The sequence below is a fragment of the Callorhinus ursinus genome, unplaced genomic scaffold (genome assembly GCF_003265705.2).
Source record: "Callorhinus ursinus isolate GAN/ISIS: 27379988/994484 unplaced genomic scaffold, GSC_fseal_2.0 scaffold8, whole genome shotgun sequence".
NCBI classification, from domain to species: domain Eukaryota; kingdom Metazoa; phylum Chordata; class Mammalia; order Carnivora; family Otariidae; genus Callorhinus; species Callorhinus ursinus.
Genome location: NW_027397070.1, coordinates 58,603,998 through 58,618,538, shown reverse-complemented (window position 1 = coordinate 58,618,538; position 14,541 = coordinate 58,603,998). Strand labels below are relative to the sequence as shown.

Below are 14,541 nucleotides of genomic sequence, written 5' to 3'. Positions count from 1 at the left end.
GCCTGGGTGGCTCAGTTGTTGGGCGTCTGCCTTCGGCTCAGGTCATGATCCTGAGCCCTGCATCGGGCTCCCTGCTCAGTGGGAGGCCTGCTTCTCCCTCTCCCACTCCCCCTGCTTGTGTTCCCTCTCTTCCTGCATCTCTCAACTGTCAAGTAAATAAAATCTTAAAAAAAAAAAGCAAGCATAGATGCTGTGGCTGCTTACCAAGTGGTAGGGAATGGTGGGCAGCCTCTAGAAGCTGAGGGCAGCCAATGGCCTGCAAAAAAAAAGCCCTCAGAGCTACAGTTACAGGGAAAGGAATTCTGCAAACAACCTGCAAAGAGTTTGGAAGCAGATTCTTGCCCCAGTCAAGTCTCCAGATGAGACCATAGCTCCAAATGACACCTGGCTTGTAGCCTTGAAACCCAGAGCAGACACATCTAAGTTATGCCCAGACTCCTGATACACAGAAACTGTGGGATAAATAATACATGTGTGTAGTTTTAAGCTGCTAATTTAAAGTATTGTTATAGAGCACAGAAAGCAAATACAGAAGTCTTAATATATGAAAGAATAAAACAGAGGAAAAGGAATATTGAATTATTGGCCATTTGGGATATTTATTAATGAAGATCAAACATCCAAAGGGCAGTCCTCAATGCTCATTTCCATGATTTTAAGAGTTGGTCCTGCCATGTCATGACTGTTGTCACCTTGGACACTGTGAAGCTGAAGAGCCGGGGAGAGTTCTGTGCTAAGACAACATAATTCATTTGAACTCTCTGCCTTTTCGGTGTCACTATCCCCTTCAATGACATTCACAGAGGTCTCTTGGACCGTTAAGCTGTCGGAGACACTCGGATTTTTGTCATCCCAAACCGAAGGTCCAAGATTTGTTTCATCATTCACTTGTTGAATTATAACCCCTTCTGAGTACTTTGATTTATAGATGGGCAGGAAAAATTCATTTGGTGAAGAGAGGCTCTCATTCTCATCCTTTGGTACAGACAATAACATATCCAAAGCTTTTTGGTATTCTTGACGTTCCTGCTGAATTGTGGTATCATGTTTACTTTTATCTTCATTTTCTTCTGAATTCTCAGCCTGTTCAAAATCAAGTAAATTCAGCATATCAGTATCATCCAGCTTTACTGAGTTTTCTCTGGATGTGCAGCCTAAGTCCACCTTCAGGACATGCAGCAGATGGCGCATTTTTTCCTAGGATTAAGACAAGACGGGAATAATTACATTAATTAAGCTAGTCAAATTGAACTGCTTTTGTCTGCAGTGCTGCTCATCTCAGCAGGGTTAACGCTTCTTTCCTTCCTCCCCGCCCCCCGCCATACACACAGAAGGTACAAGGGAAAAACAGCACTTGCTTTTAATGCATTTTTTGAGGCTATGGAAAAACTTTAAAATTCTTTCCATATTAGAATTTTTTCTAATGAATGTCTAAAGAAAGACAAACCTCCTCCAAATGATGTTTATTTTGTTTTATGTGTCGCTCAAATAGGCGTTCTAAAAACCTAAAAATGATAAATAGAAATGTTAATGTCTCAAAATCAGAAAATCAATTAAATACAAAATAGCCATGCAATAATAGAACTACTAAAGGTTGAAAAGTATTTTTTAGATTCTTCTTTTTCTTTCCAAAGCTGAACACTTAATTCTTCCCTGTTCTGTCAAGTTCTCCAATTTGGGAGCTAGTATGGCTTTTGTTTTTGTTTAACTTTTGTAACAGATGCCATTGTTTCTGAAAGATTATATACCACTTCTATTTCTGTGAAAATATTTTAAAAGAGGTCCAACAATACCCCTGCCACACACCAAAAAGCATTTTTCCCTCTCACACACATATATAAACACCAAAAGCCTCTCCCTCCCCTTCTCTTTCACATACACAAACCCCCCAAACCAAACCCTAAAGGAAATTCTCTTATAGTTATTTTACAATGCATCCTCAATTATACTTGAAAAAAAAATTCCACTGACGGTAAATCCACATAATAACCTAAAAGCTATCACTTATTACATACCACTAAGGTCTAGACATTTGTGCCAGACACACAATCATTATACTTCTAATCACAACCAATATTTGGAGAGAAAGGTACTGTAAAGATCATTTTAAAGATGAGAAAATGATCTAAGATGATGACTTCCTCTAAGGTCACAAGCCATTAAGAGAATTTAACCCAGATGTGTCTGGCTCCAGAGAAATTATTTTTCAACTACACTATGCTTGTCTTGTTATCACATGAATGTATCAATACCTTTGTTGAAAAACAACTCCTTTGTTACCATTTGTTATTATAAGCCAATCTTAGATTTAGTGGTTCTGCTTTATTCAGCAATTTTTAAAAAAGATTTATATATTTGTTTTAGAGAGAGACAGGAGAGAGCACGTGCACAGTGGGGGGTAGAGGCAGAAGCAGAGGGAGAGAGAATCTCAAGCAGACTTCCTGCTGAGTGGGGAGCCTGACATAGGGCTCGATCTCATGACCCATGAGATCATGACCCACGAGATCATGACCTGAGCTGAAACCCAGAGTCAGATGCTTAACCAACTGGGCCACCCAGGTGTCCCAACTTAGCAATTTTTTAAAAGCCCAAGAAATCTGTATTCTACCTTTTATAAATAATACATACTGTTTGGGTACCTATTTTGTTTTTTCTCATCAACTGTATATTTTGAACATTTTTCTGTATAAATAAATTCACTTCTAAAACATCATTTTAAGTCCCTAACCAGAACTTGCTCTTGTAAATATTCAACAATTTATTCAACCAAACCTTTACTATTCAATGTATGGGTTGGTTCCATATTTTTGGTGCTTTTATAACAAATGCTGCAATAAATAGCTTTTTAATCTAAAGGAAAAATTTAAGTTTTTTTTCTACAATAAACACTTGCTCTATGCAAATGTATTTTGTTTTTGCTTCTAACTTGTGCTTTATTTTTTGATTTACAGTTGGAATCTTAATACTTTTGTTGTGATGGTAAAAAACAGGTAATATAAAATTTACCATTTAACCATTTTTAAATGTATAGTTCAGTATTGTTAAATATATTCACATTGTTATGAAACAGACCAATAGAAGTTTTTCATCTTGCAAATCTGAAACTCTATAACCATTATGAAAACATTTTTAGCCACCTTTTTAAAACAAAAGTAGTAAACAATTATTATAAAAAAAAACTTAGGTCTTTTAGTATATCTTTTTGTAGTAATAATACAAATGTTTACTTTAATTAAAAAAAACTTCACATAGGAATAGAAATAATTCATTAGAAATGTTGTACTTGACATATTTCAACGGGGTATGTAGTATAAATAATGGAGTTCTATGATAGATAACGTTAAGTGGGCCTTGAAGAGTTCCTTTTTTCGGGGCGCCTGGGTGGCTCATTCGGCTCGGGTCATGATCCCAGGGTCCTGGGATCAAGCCCCGCATCGGGCTCTCTGCTCCGCAGGAAGCCTGCTTCTCCCTCTCCCTCTCCCCCTGCTTGTGCTCCCTCTCTCGCTGTGTCTCTGTCAAATAAATAAATACAATCTTTTTTTTTAAAAAAAAGATCTACTCTCTCACAAAGTACTTTGAAATACACAACAGAGTACTACTAACTATAGTCGCCATGCTATACATTACATCCCCATGACTTATTTATTTTATAACTGAGAGTTTTACCTTTTGACTACCTTTACCCATTTCGCCTACCCCCCACCACTGGCAACCACCAATCTGTTCTCTGCATCTAAGAGAAATAACAGTATTTAAATGAATAAAATCTCTGCTCTTTTCTGTAACTCCCCAAACTGTGAACTTGCCTTATATGGTAAGAATTAAACATTCTTTATAATTTGCTATCAATTATAAGAATACGTCCCCCCTAAGAGGCGCCTGGGTGACTCATTCAGTTAAGCATCCGACTTTTGATTTTGGCTCAGGTCACGACCTCAGAGTCGTGAGACTGAGCCCCGCATTGGGCTCCATGCTCAGTGAGAAGTTTGCTTGTCTCTCTCTCCCTCTACCCCTCCCCCGACTTGCATGCTCTCTCTCTCAAATAAATAAATCTTTTTTTTTATTTTTTAATTTTAAAAAAGATTTTATTTATTTGACAGAGAGTGCACAAGCAGGGGAAGTGGCAGGCAGAGGGAGAGGGAGAAGCAGGCTCTCCACTGAGCTGGAAGCCCGATGTGGGGCTGGATGCCAGGACCCTGGGATCATGACCTGAGCTGAAGGCAGAAGCTCAACCGACTGAACCACCCAGGCACCCCAATAAATCTTTTTTTTTAAAATGTCCTCCCCAAGAAAGCAACATAATTTTTCATTTCCTAATATGTATAAATAACTTAAAGGAATTAACATGATAAGGATGAATATTTAATGTACTATTCAACCACCATAATATAATTTAAAAAATCTAACCTGTTTGAAAATAAACCAAGTTTCAAAATTTCATCTGTTACATCTTCAATGAAACTCAGATATAACAGTTCTTCTTCACTGTGAAAACAAAGCAGTATACAGCATAAAAATTATTTCCTACTTACACTGAAAACTATAGGAAGCACGAGTACCTAATTAGAAATATCTACCACTACTATAACAAATATACTGCTATCTCACATTTAAGAGGAATGTTACAAAAAAAACTTATGTCTACATTCTTAAATTATGCAAAGAAAGATGAGAAAATGTTCCCTAATCAAGTAAAATTTCATAGATGTGTATAGCATCCATCTAGTACTAACAGATAAGCAGGAATTAAAACAGCAAACGAACAAAAAACCAATAAAACAAAACTAAAAAAAACCCACACACAAAACAAACAAAAAACAAAACAGAGCAACCAAGTACAAAAGGGCAACCAAATGTGAACCACCACTGGGGGTGTGTGTTCTTGAAAAGCATTTTACAGGTCCTGACTTCTGACCATGTCAAGCAGCAGAGGTGTGAGCCCTGTGCATGGATGGCACTTAGAGGAGGGGAAAGAGGAAACTCATCCAGAGAAGCAAGAACTTCAAGTATGAAATCCTCTTCTGCTCCTAGAAGAGCATCTTGTTTGAAGGTTGGGAAATTTATTGAGCAGAAAAAATTATTCTTTTTTCTCAAAATGTATGGAGAGGAAAAAAAAGATGATAGTAGGGAAATTTATGTATATAAATATAGTGATAATTTTTAATTACGTGGGCACATTTCTTTATAACATATTTTAATAACCAGTACAAGAAAATGGAAATTATAAATTTGATTTTAATTAGCTGAAATCAGTGAATTGATAGAAATCTAAGTAGCAAGTAACCACACAATTATTCAATAAGTAAATGTAAGGGGAAGAATTAAGAAAATTAGATAATAGAAGATTAAAATGTTATATAAAAAGTTACACTTTCAAACTGATTCTCAGGCTCTAATATTTAAGCAGCAAGTTTGAGAATAAATGAAACTCTAATATAGATGATATTCCCTGAAAAAGTGTAGCTTAACTAAAATGACATTAAATCGTAGAAGTATGCTATCTGTAAAGACCTGGTGAGGTTAGAAACTCCTGGAAGGGTATCCTGAGCTATCCAAAGTCTGCATTTCTCTAAAACTCTTGTTATTCTTATTTATCTGTATGGGTACTAATTATAAAAAAAAAAAACAACCCAGCAGGCATTATTAACTTAGGGAAAATTTCCCCTGGTCCCCTGGACATAAAGATGAACTGATTGATGACTACTTCAGAAAATTCTGATCATTCTCAAATTTAGGGTATATTATATGATTGAACTCCAAAGCTAGTTGTAAGAGAAATCAGTATTCAGTCCTGACTTATTTAATAATAGTTTGTGTGATTCTTAATTCTTGATTTCCGCTAAGCAAAATGAAGAGGTCAAAAAGATCTTACTCAGAGTGGAGTTTTCTCTCTGGAGGAAGCTGCAGGGAATACTGACATACTGCCCTGGAAAGAGAAAATTACAATATTTGAACAAAATAATGACTGTCATGCAATAAGTGTTCAATAATATATATTAGTAATAATGTATTTTAGAATTTTGGAAGTACTTTCCTATCCATGATTTGATCTAATATTCAGAACAACCCCGACGGTATATTGGGTAGGTATTATTTTTTCCACTGACTGATGAGTTCACCAGGGGGCAGAACAGTTGGGTAACTTGCCAAGGACAGGTGTTAATAAGTAGCAAAGATATTTTTAATTAGTCTTCTGACTACAAATTCACTGTACATATGTATGTATGTATGTATTTAGTAGGCTCCATGCCCAGTGTGGGGCTTGAACTCACCACCCTGTGATCAAGACCTGAGCTGAGATCAGGAGTCGGATGCTTAACTGACTGGGCCACCTCAGTGCTACCACAATCCTTTTCCCAACTGAACTACAGCACTTACCTAGTACACACAATTTCACTTTGACTAAGGTTAACATATAAATAATGCTGGAAACAGATTATTTCCCCATGAAAAACTGTTTTAAGTTGGTCATTGTGATAAATTTTGTCAATATTTAGTTATGTCATCATTAGTTAATTCCAATCTTTTTTTTCGGGTATGCTCAATTATAAATATTTTTACTTCTTTTAGACAGAAACTACTAGAAAAGATAAATATTCCTTTCTTTAGGCCATTCTTTATATTCATTTGCAGAGTGGCTCAAGAGTTAGCTTATAAATCTTGTTATGAGTACTGAAGCATCATGAATTTCAAGACAAGAGAGGTTAGCAGTGAACCGCCCACAGCCCTGCCAGGTGCTGTCTCCCTGGGAAGGGCCTGAGGAAGGATCTGGGCTCTGAGGGATCACGTGTGCTGGCCTTCTGGTCTGCTACATGACACCTCATTCTTACCCTCTTTTTAATCTCTAGTCCTTTATTTATACCTTCTTCATCTCATATACAATCTCTGACACTGGACATACATTTGACAGCTGAAACTACCAAAGGCATCTTTGCTAACCTATCATTTTTATCTAGGTGTAGTATTCCATAATTACTAAATATGCATAGTTTTTAAAAACAGTGCCAGTACACGGCAGTGACAGATAAAACACTAGCATATGGTGAATATTCAAAATCATCAATTATGAATCCTCAAATCGTGAGGTTCCTCAGTATTATTTCTGCCACAGATTTTGTCTTCAGGAAAATCCTTTCCCCCTCCCTTCTTCCCTCCCTCCCTCCCTTCCGAGTGTGCACGTGTACAAGGGGCGGGGGGGCAGAGGAAGAGAGAGAGAATCTTAAGCATGCTCCACACCCAGCATGGAGCCCAATGCGGGGCTTGATCTCATGACCCTGGGATCATGACCCAAGTTGAAATCAAGAGTTGGACACTTAACCAACTGAGCCACCCAGGCACTCCAGGAAAATACTTTTTCATATGAATAGCAATGGCAAATAATACAAGCCAGTATCGCCTTTTTCTTTCTTAATGAATTAGCAAAATGAATTCATTTAAACTTTTATTGAGAACCTACTTTGTACAATTTCCTTAGTAAAAATAACACTGCCGCTGAACTGTATAACACTAAAATAGATTAAAGTGCATGTGATTAGAGTAGGACTTATGTTGCAAATATTATATGTCTGTTACACAGGAAAGCAGTTAAATAGACAGTTGCAATGACTTCTGTCACCTGCTTACCTTGGTGAGGAACACTGAAGTGTACCATCTTTAATCTCATCCCATGGTAAGTCATGCCCTTGTAAGGGTAAAGGAGCTATTTTTCCTTTGATATCATATGTCATACAATTAGATGCCTAGGGATGTAATGAGAAGAATCTATCTTTATTTTGCTTCAAAAACACATTATGAAAGCAGAAATAAAGCAAAATAGCAAATTTCAAAAAAGTCAAGGAAAAAGAGTGGAGATATCCCATAGGTAAAAGTGACTGATACAGGGTGCCTGGGTGGCTCAGTTGGTTAAGTGACCACCTTCAAAGTCTGACAGGGTTATGGATAAGCATTTGGAGCACAACGCCATGAAAATGGACTTCTGCTTTAATTTATTTAGTTATCTACAGAGCTAACTGTCTTCCTAAATCTCAAGCTAGTCATAGCCATCAATACTGAGCCCTTCTCAGACTAGGCACTTTAGGCCTATGCCTCCAATGATCCTACATGTTAAGTAGTTTTTCTAGATCTGAAAATTCAGCTTTCAGAGGATAAGCGATTTGTCCTTGAGCTTTGAGTGGCAGGGCCCCATGTCAAACAGGTATTCATGACCGAGATGGAAACTGACAATTCTCTACCCATATTCAGAAGAGAACAGAAGTTCAGTGTGATTATATTCTTTTATCCCCGAAATCTGTTTGACATTTTATTAAATACTTCTTTTTAAAAGATTTTATTTATTCATGAGAGAGAGAGAGAGAGAGGGAGGGAGAGAGTACGCATGAGTGGGGGGTGAGGCAGAGGGAGACGGAGAACCAGACTCCCGATCCCAGGACCCTGAGATCATGACCTGAGCTGAAGTCAGACGCTTAACCAAATGAGCCACCCAGTGCCCCTGTGTTTGACATTTTAATAGACAAACTGTTTTTATAAGCAATAAATTTAAAATAGGACACAAGTGTATGATTAATACCCCCAAATAAAAATAAAATATGAAAATGAGACTTAAAGCTGTAATATTTTAGAAGAAATGACTGCTAACCACTCAAAACATAAACACTATAAAAAAAGAGCCTTATGGTCTAGAAAAAAGTAAAAGCAAATATAAGAGAATGATATCCATCTATTCTTATATAATTTCCAATAATCAGTGGCAATTCAAAAAAAAAATACAGGCACAGAAACCAAAAACTTTGGCATAGCTTTTCTGGCTCCTTCAGTGATCCAAGTCTACATCTTTGAAAGCAACATTTAAGGTATTTTATTCATTTATTCATCTCTCTAGCCAGCCAACCAACCATCTAGAAAAAGTGCTAGCAACAAACGATTTCCCAGACTGGGCAGGATCTATCTGGCCACTCAAAGAGACCTATAGCCATGTATAAATAGGTAGTCTTTCTCTATACTGGCTACATTATCTGCAAGAAGTGTCACCAGAAGATTATTCAAGTCCAAACAGCTATATATATTTTATTAAGTTAAAGCAGCTATAATTCCAATGTGGCACACAGAGAGATCTCATTTTTATTACCTGCTTTGTGTTCTCTTCTGAATCTGTGGAGTTCTTGATGTCAACTGTCTCAAAATCAGATTTAAAGCTGGAATATTTTAAAAAGGAGCAATTGTCAAAATACAAACCTTCAAAATACAAACACCCTGATAAGTTTACGGTCTTAAAAAACCTCTCACACATAAGAGATGAAATCCATCTATTCTTATAAAATGTGTAATTTCTTATTATATAATCAGGAAATAGACATGGTTTGGATTACACAGCTTATTTTTCCTTTTTTTGAATAGCAGCTAAATTTCCGCTGGATAGGATGGGACTAGGGAAATGGGAACCATTAATCCTCAAAAGCTTTCATACATACACAATTAGAAAAGGATACCATATGCTTGCTTTCCTTACTTCTCTCTATTCCTTAATTCTTGGGATTAAATGAATGCAGACTCATCTGATATTACTGTACCTCTTATCTATACCCAGAGAAAATACTAGTCCTAAATTTTTTTTTTTTTTCGCTTTCTTAAAAAGAACTAAAACCTAGGACCAGGTAAATAGTTGTTTAAATAACACCAGGAACAACAATCACAAATCAGTTAACACTTAATACTTTATAAGATTTGTTTGTTTCTTCAATCATTTGGCAAACTTTTACTGAATATTCATTATGTGTCAGGCACTATCAAATCTGAAAACATTATTGAGGCAAATTATACTTAATTTACAGAAATTATCCCACTTGGCTAAATTATTCCTGGGGAGTTGCTGCTATGTAAGAGTGGGGTTGAATATTTGCAGGAAGGGAACCCAAAGAGAGCCAGAGAAACAGTGTTTTTTTCCTTGATAGCCCATTGTTTTGCCGTTTTTAACACAAATCTATAGACGTATTTACACAAATGCTATTTGATGACATATTTTAAGGATTCTCTGAAAGTATATTTAAAAGCATATACCATGTTTGGAAACAATAAATTAAAATATGTAATATTCCTGTTTATAAGGAGCTTGACAAGTTTAATAACTACTTTTCAACAATTACTTAGGTAGTTCTAGTGATACATACAAAAGGAAAAGTCACATTAATCTCATCCAATTCAAAAGGGCACTACCAGACCTTAAGTCCGACACATTAGGTACATGATATAAAATAAGAAATATTATTTAATTCTACAAGACCCTGAAGGACTTACTACTGGCTGTGAATGTGCCATACCTGCTTAATTCAGTCTGGGTTTCAGCTTCTATCCGCTGGTCTGTAAAATCTTTTTTTCTTTTGGCGGGCGTGTAGTATCGGTAATGTGACAGGAAAGACTTTGCTTCTGTTTTTAAAGTGCGTGGAGTGAATGGCAAATGTCTGTTGGAAAAGAGTTCAGAATGTTTATCCAAAAGGTCCCCACTGGGTGCTTTTGAAATAACTAACTGAAACCGGTGGGTATTTGGGAATGTGCTCTTGGGCCCTCTGCCATATGAAGTTCCAGAGCATGCTCTCCTGGGCCCAGAGGCAGTGTAATCCACGTTGAACACAGAGCAACTGGAGTTCTTCTCGGTACCATTTGTGAGGACTTTATCAGATTTAGGTAGATTTAGGTGTAGTCTCTCTGAAGAAGTTACTGGTGACCTTGGTGACCTTGTAAAGGATGAAAATCCATTCACTTCTCCAATTAACACATCTTCATCTTGTGGTTCTCCTGAGGGCTAAGAATATTTGGTTTGATTGTCATCAATTATGTTTACAAATTCACCTAACTGGGACTCTCCACATTATATACCAAAAAATAGATGCCTTAGTGGGTTTAGAGATGATATATTCCCGAAGATGTTAGCACTATATATGAAGTTCTGTTCAAGGTTTTGAATTATTAATATATAAAAATATAATTCTAAATATAATAGCAATCAATTTTTTTTAAGATTTTATTTATTTGAGAGAGTGAGTAAGACAGAGAGAAAGTGGGAGTGAACATGAGTGGGTGGTAGGGGCAGAGGGAAAGAGAGAAGCAGACTCCCCACTGAGCAGGGAGCCCGAAGCGGGGCTCAATCCTAGCACCCTGGGATCACGACCTAAGCGGAAGCCACTTAGGTGCCCCAGCAATCATTTTTCTTTCTGAAACTAAAAAAAAAAATAATTACTAACATCTACCTACATTTATGGTCTTGAACTTGTGTACTGAGATCAGGTAGATCTCAGTTTTATCTGAAAATTTCCAAACCACTCGTGAACACCAATCCCCTTCTCAATCACTCTGTTGGTGGTGGCATCCTTCCCCTCCCATCATGTCTTTATGGCAATCTCCAGCGTCAGCAGTTCCTCAGACTTCAAGGCTTTGAAGAAATGAAAAGAACTTCTCAACTTCTCCTCATGAGTGGGGAAAGCTGAAAGGGAAGACGTTTTGGACTGCTCCATTTCTTTCTGGTTTAATTTTGGAAGAACCATTTCTACAGGGTATCCACAAAGTCTTAAAACATAGATAATATTTTATTCTTTTACAGATTAGATGCCCAAGATGCAATGAGTGTGATTCCAGACTTTATGGACACCTGTGTATCCTTTTTTTTTTTTTTTTAAAGATTTTATTTATTTATTTGACAGAGAGAGACACAGCGAGAGAGGGAACACAAGTAGGGGGAGTGGGAGAGGAAGAAGCAGGCTTCCTGCCGAGAAGGGAGCCCGATGCGGGGCTCAATCCCAGGATCCTGGGATCGTGACCTAAGCTGAAGGCAGACGCTTAACTGATGGAGCCACCCAGGCATCCCCAACACCTGTGTATCCTTTAAAGAACTTTGAGACACTTTATTAGGTAGAGGGGAAGTTACATGGAAGTTACAGATTCTGAGGTGACAGTGGCTAGGAGTTAGCTGTTACCTCTGCCCTCCAAGCTCATGGGGAGAGAAACAAGAGGAAGACGAACAACCTGAGTAAGAGAATGGCTGAGGGCCTCCTGTGTGCAAGGTACTGTTCTTGCCACTGAGTAGGATAAAAGAGGACAATTAACTTCTATCACTGCTACTAGTAAGTTACTATGCTGACTATGTATAAGGTGTAGTTCTAAGTAATCTACATGCACAATTCATTTAATCCTCACATCAACTTTTGGGTGGTGATACAAATACTACTTTTATTTCATAGATGAAAAAACTCAGGTGGTGCAGGGTCTCAGAATCAGACCAGGTTGAGCCTATGCTATTCATTATATCATATTGTCTATTATGAAGACCATCTGAAAATTATATATTTTAGATTTTTTTTAAAGTAAACTCTACCCCCAAAGTGGGGTTCAAAATCGACCCCAAGATCAAGAGTCGCATGCTCTACTGACTGAGCCAGCCAAGTGTCCCTGTATTTTAGATTTTTTACACCATGAGGAATTTTAAACTGATTTTAACTCTTTTTCTGAAAGTGAACCTGTCAGCTAATCTAAGTACTGATTCATCTAAGTAAGAAAAATGCAGATGACTTACTTAGACCACAGAGTGTAACTAAAGCCTAAAATAGGTCAAGTCACCTACCATTTCCTTTCCAAGTACTTTCTAACCTGATCTCGAATACAAGGCAAAATTACTCAAGGCAAGGAAATATTTTGGCATTAAATTCTGAATCACTAGGGCACTTTTTAAATGATTTCAATATATTAGTTTTAAAAAATGCTCCCAAAAAAGACTCGTAGCTTATATACCACAAAAGTTTGGCTCCCAGGAGAAAAATTTCTAAATAGTATCTGAAAAATCCTACAGGGTTATTAAATAATAATCACAGGAATTATTTACACTTAGAGGAATAGTACAAGCTGAGATCAGAGCAGGCAGAAATGCACAAGGCATTAGACTGCCTGTAAGAAAATTCTTACCAGTAATGGTTATTTAATAAACAAAATGAAACACCAAAGTCTTTAAAGACAGAAATATACTCTTATCTGTCTGAAATGGGCTGGGAAAATTGCTTTTGAACTGACTAAAAGCAAGAAATTTTCCAGTATTTTTATGTCTCTTAATTCCTACCTTGTATCCTATATTTCTTCTTTCCTTGGAAACCAGTAGAACGTAGTATGAAATCAATTGTACCAATCTGCTTTTTTTGAGATTATATTACTGTTTCCTATAGCTATGAATAACAGAAATCTTGGATATAATTTTCACAGAAAATATGTAACATACTGGTAAATTCACCAACATGTGAAAAAAAGATAACTGTAAGGCTCTAAAATCAGAAAAGTGTTTATCAATTACACGTGAATGGAACAAAAATTCTGGTGGTAATTTGACCACTTTCACTTTCTTAAGTCAGCTTTACAGTTCAATGCAATTTGTTGTGAACTGTTTCTGTGATTTGAGAATTTATGTAAAGTGATAATGATTGCATAGTTTATATACTCATAAGGTTTTCATGTCAAGAACACATATCAAAGTTTATAATCAGAGAACTGAGTACTAAATCTTTTTTAGGGATAATGTTAGAAGAAATAGTATACAAAGATTTTTCCAACTGTCAGATTTTTAAAATTAATTAATTAATTTTTAAAGGATTTTATTTATTTATTTGAGAGACAGCATGAGCCCCATACAGGGCCCCATGCAGGGCTTGATCCCAGGACCCTGAGACCATGGCCTGAGCCCAAAGGACACTCAACCAGAACCTCCTTCAATTGTCAGATTTTAAAGCAGTTGAGGAATCAATTCAATTGCAGAATAGGGTGGGTACAAATTATTTAAAAATTCGATTAACACTTGTTTTGCAAAAAAGTTTCAAATTATATTTTATAAAAGAAATTGATAGCTCTTGCTTTTCATGGTTTTATACTGCTTTAAAAATGTTTCATAGATTTAATTAGGAATATGGGTCACATCCACATATTCAATTAATCTTAATAGCATATAGTAAGTGCTGTACCAGTGATGTGAGTGAATAATTGTGTGGAGGTTACAGGGTGCAGACTGGAAAGGTACTGGAGGCCTCTGAGATGAGTCAAAGTGTAAGAGAAAGAACAGCATGAGTGTATGGGCAGTTATGGGTTTTTGATTATATGATCTCACGTATATAAAAGGCTAATATGTTCAGAGGCTAAAGTTAGCATTTCTTTTTTTTATTTTTAAGATCTTATTTATTTATTTGGCAGAGAGAGAGGGAGAGAGCATAAGCAGGCTGAGCGGCAGGCAGAGGGAGAGAGAAGCAGACTCCCTGCCAAGCAGAGAGCCTGACGTGGGGCTTGATCCCAGGACCCTGGGATCATGACCCGAGCTAAAGGCAGACGCTTAACCAACTGAGCCACCCAGGTGCCCCTAAAGTTAGCATTTTCTTTTTAATTGTAGCAAAGTTTTCAGTAAATGCAGATTATAATTAAGATAGCTATTAACCATAAAGCCCAATTATTGAAATATACCTAAAAAAATAATTTGAATCTGACTTTGTGTAAATATTTATCATCAAGGCTTATAAAAAATGTAGG

The 14,541-nt window shown here is 36.7% G+C and overlaps 1 protein-coding gene across 6 annotated transcripts in view; it reads right to left on the bottom strand.

Annotated features, from left to right (window-relative positions):
• Positions 1 to 574: 574 nt before the first annotated feature.
• Positions 575 to 14,541, bottom strand: part of SPATA7 (spermatogenesis associated 7) — a 42,632-nt gene continuing 28,665 nt past the window's right edge. For all 6 annotated transcript variants that reach the window (XM_025869504.2, XM_025869505.2, XM_025869507.2 and 3 more), the window contains 7 exons: positions 10,314 to 10,795; positions 9,125 to 9,191; positions 7,624 to 7,739; positions 5,873 to 5,926; positions 4,408 to 4,485; positions 1,448 to 1,505; positions 575 to 1,197 (listed from right to left, as the gene is read on the bottom strand). In XM_025869504.2, the coding sequence (XP_025725289.1) occupies positions 613 to 1,197; positions 1,448 to 1,505; positions 4,408 to 4,485; positions 5,873 to 5,926; positions 7,624 to 7,739; positions 9,125 to 9,191; positions 10,314 to 10,795 (1,440 nt within the window). In that variant the 3' untranslated portion in view covers positions 575 to 612. The remainder of the gene's footprint in view (positions 1,198 to 1,447; positions 1,506 to 4,407; positions 4,486 to 5,872; positions 5,927 to 7,623; positions 7,740 to 9,124; positions 9,192 to 10,313; positions 10,796 to 14,541) is intronic.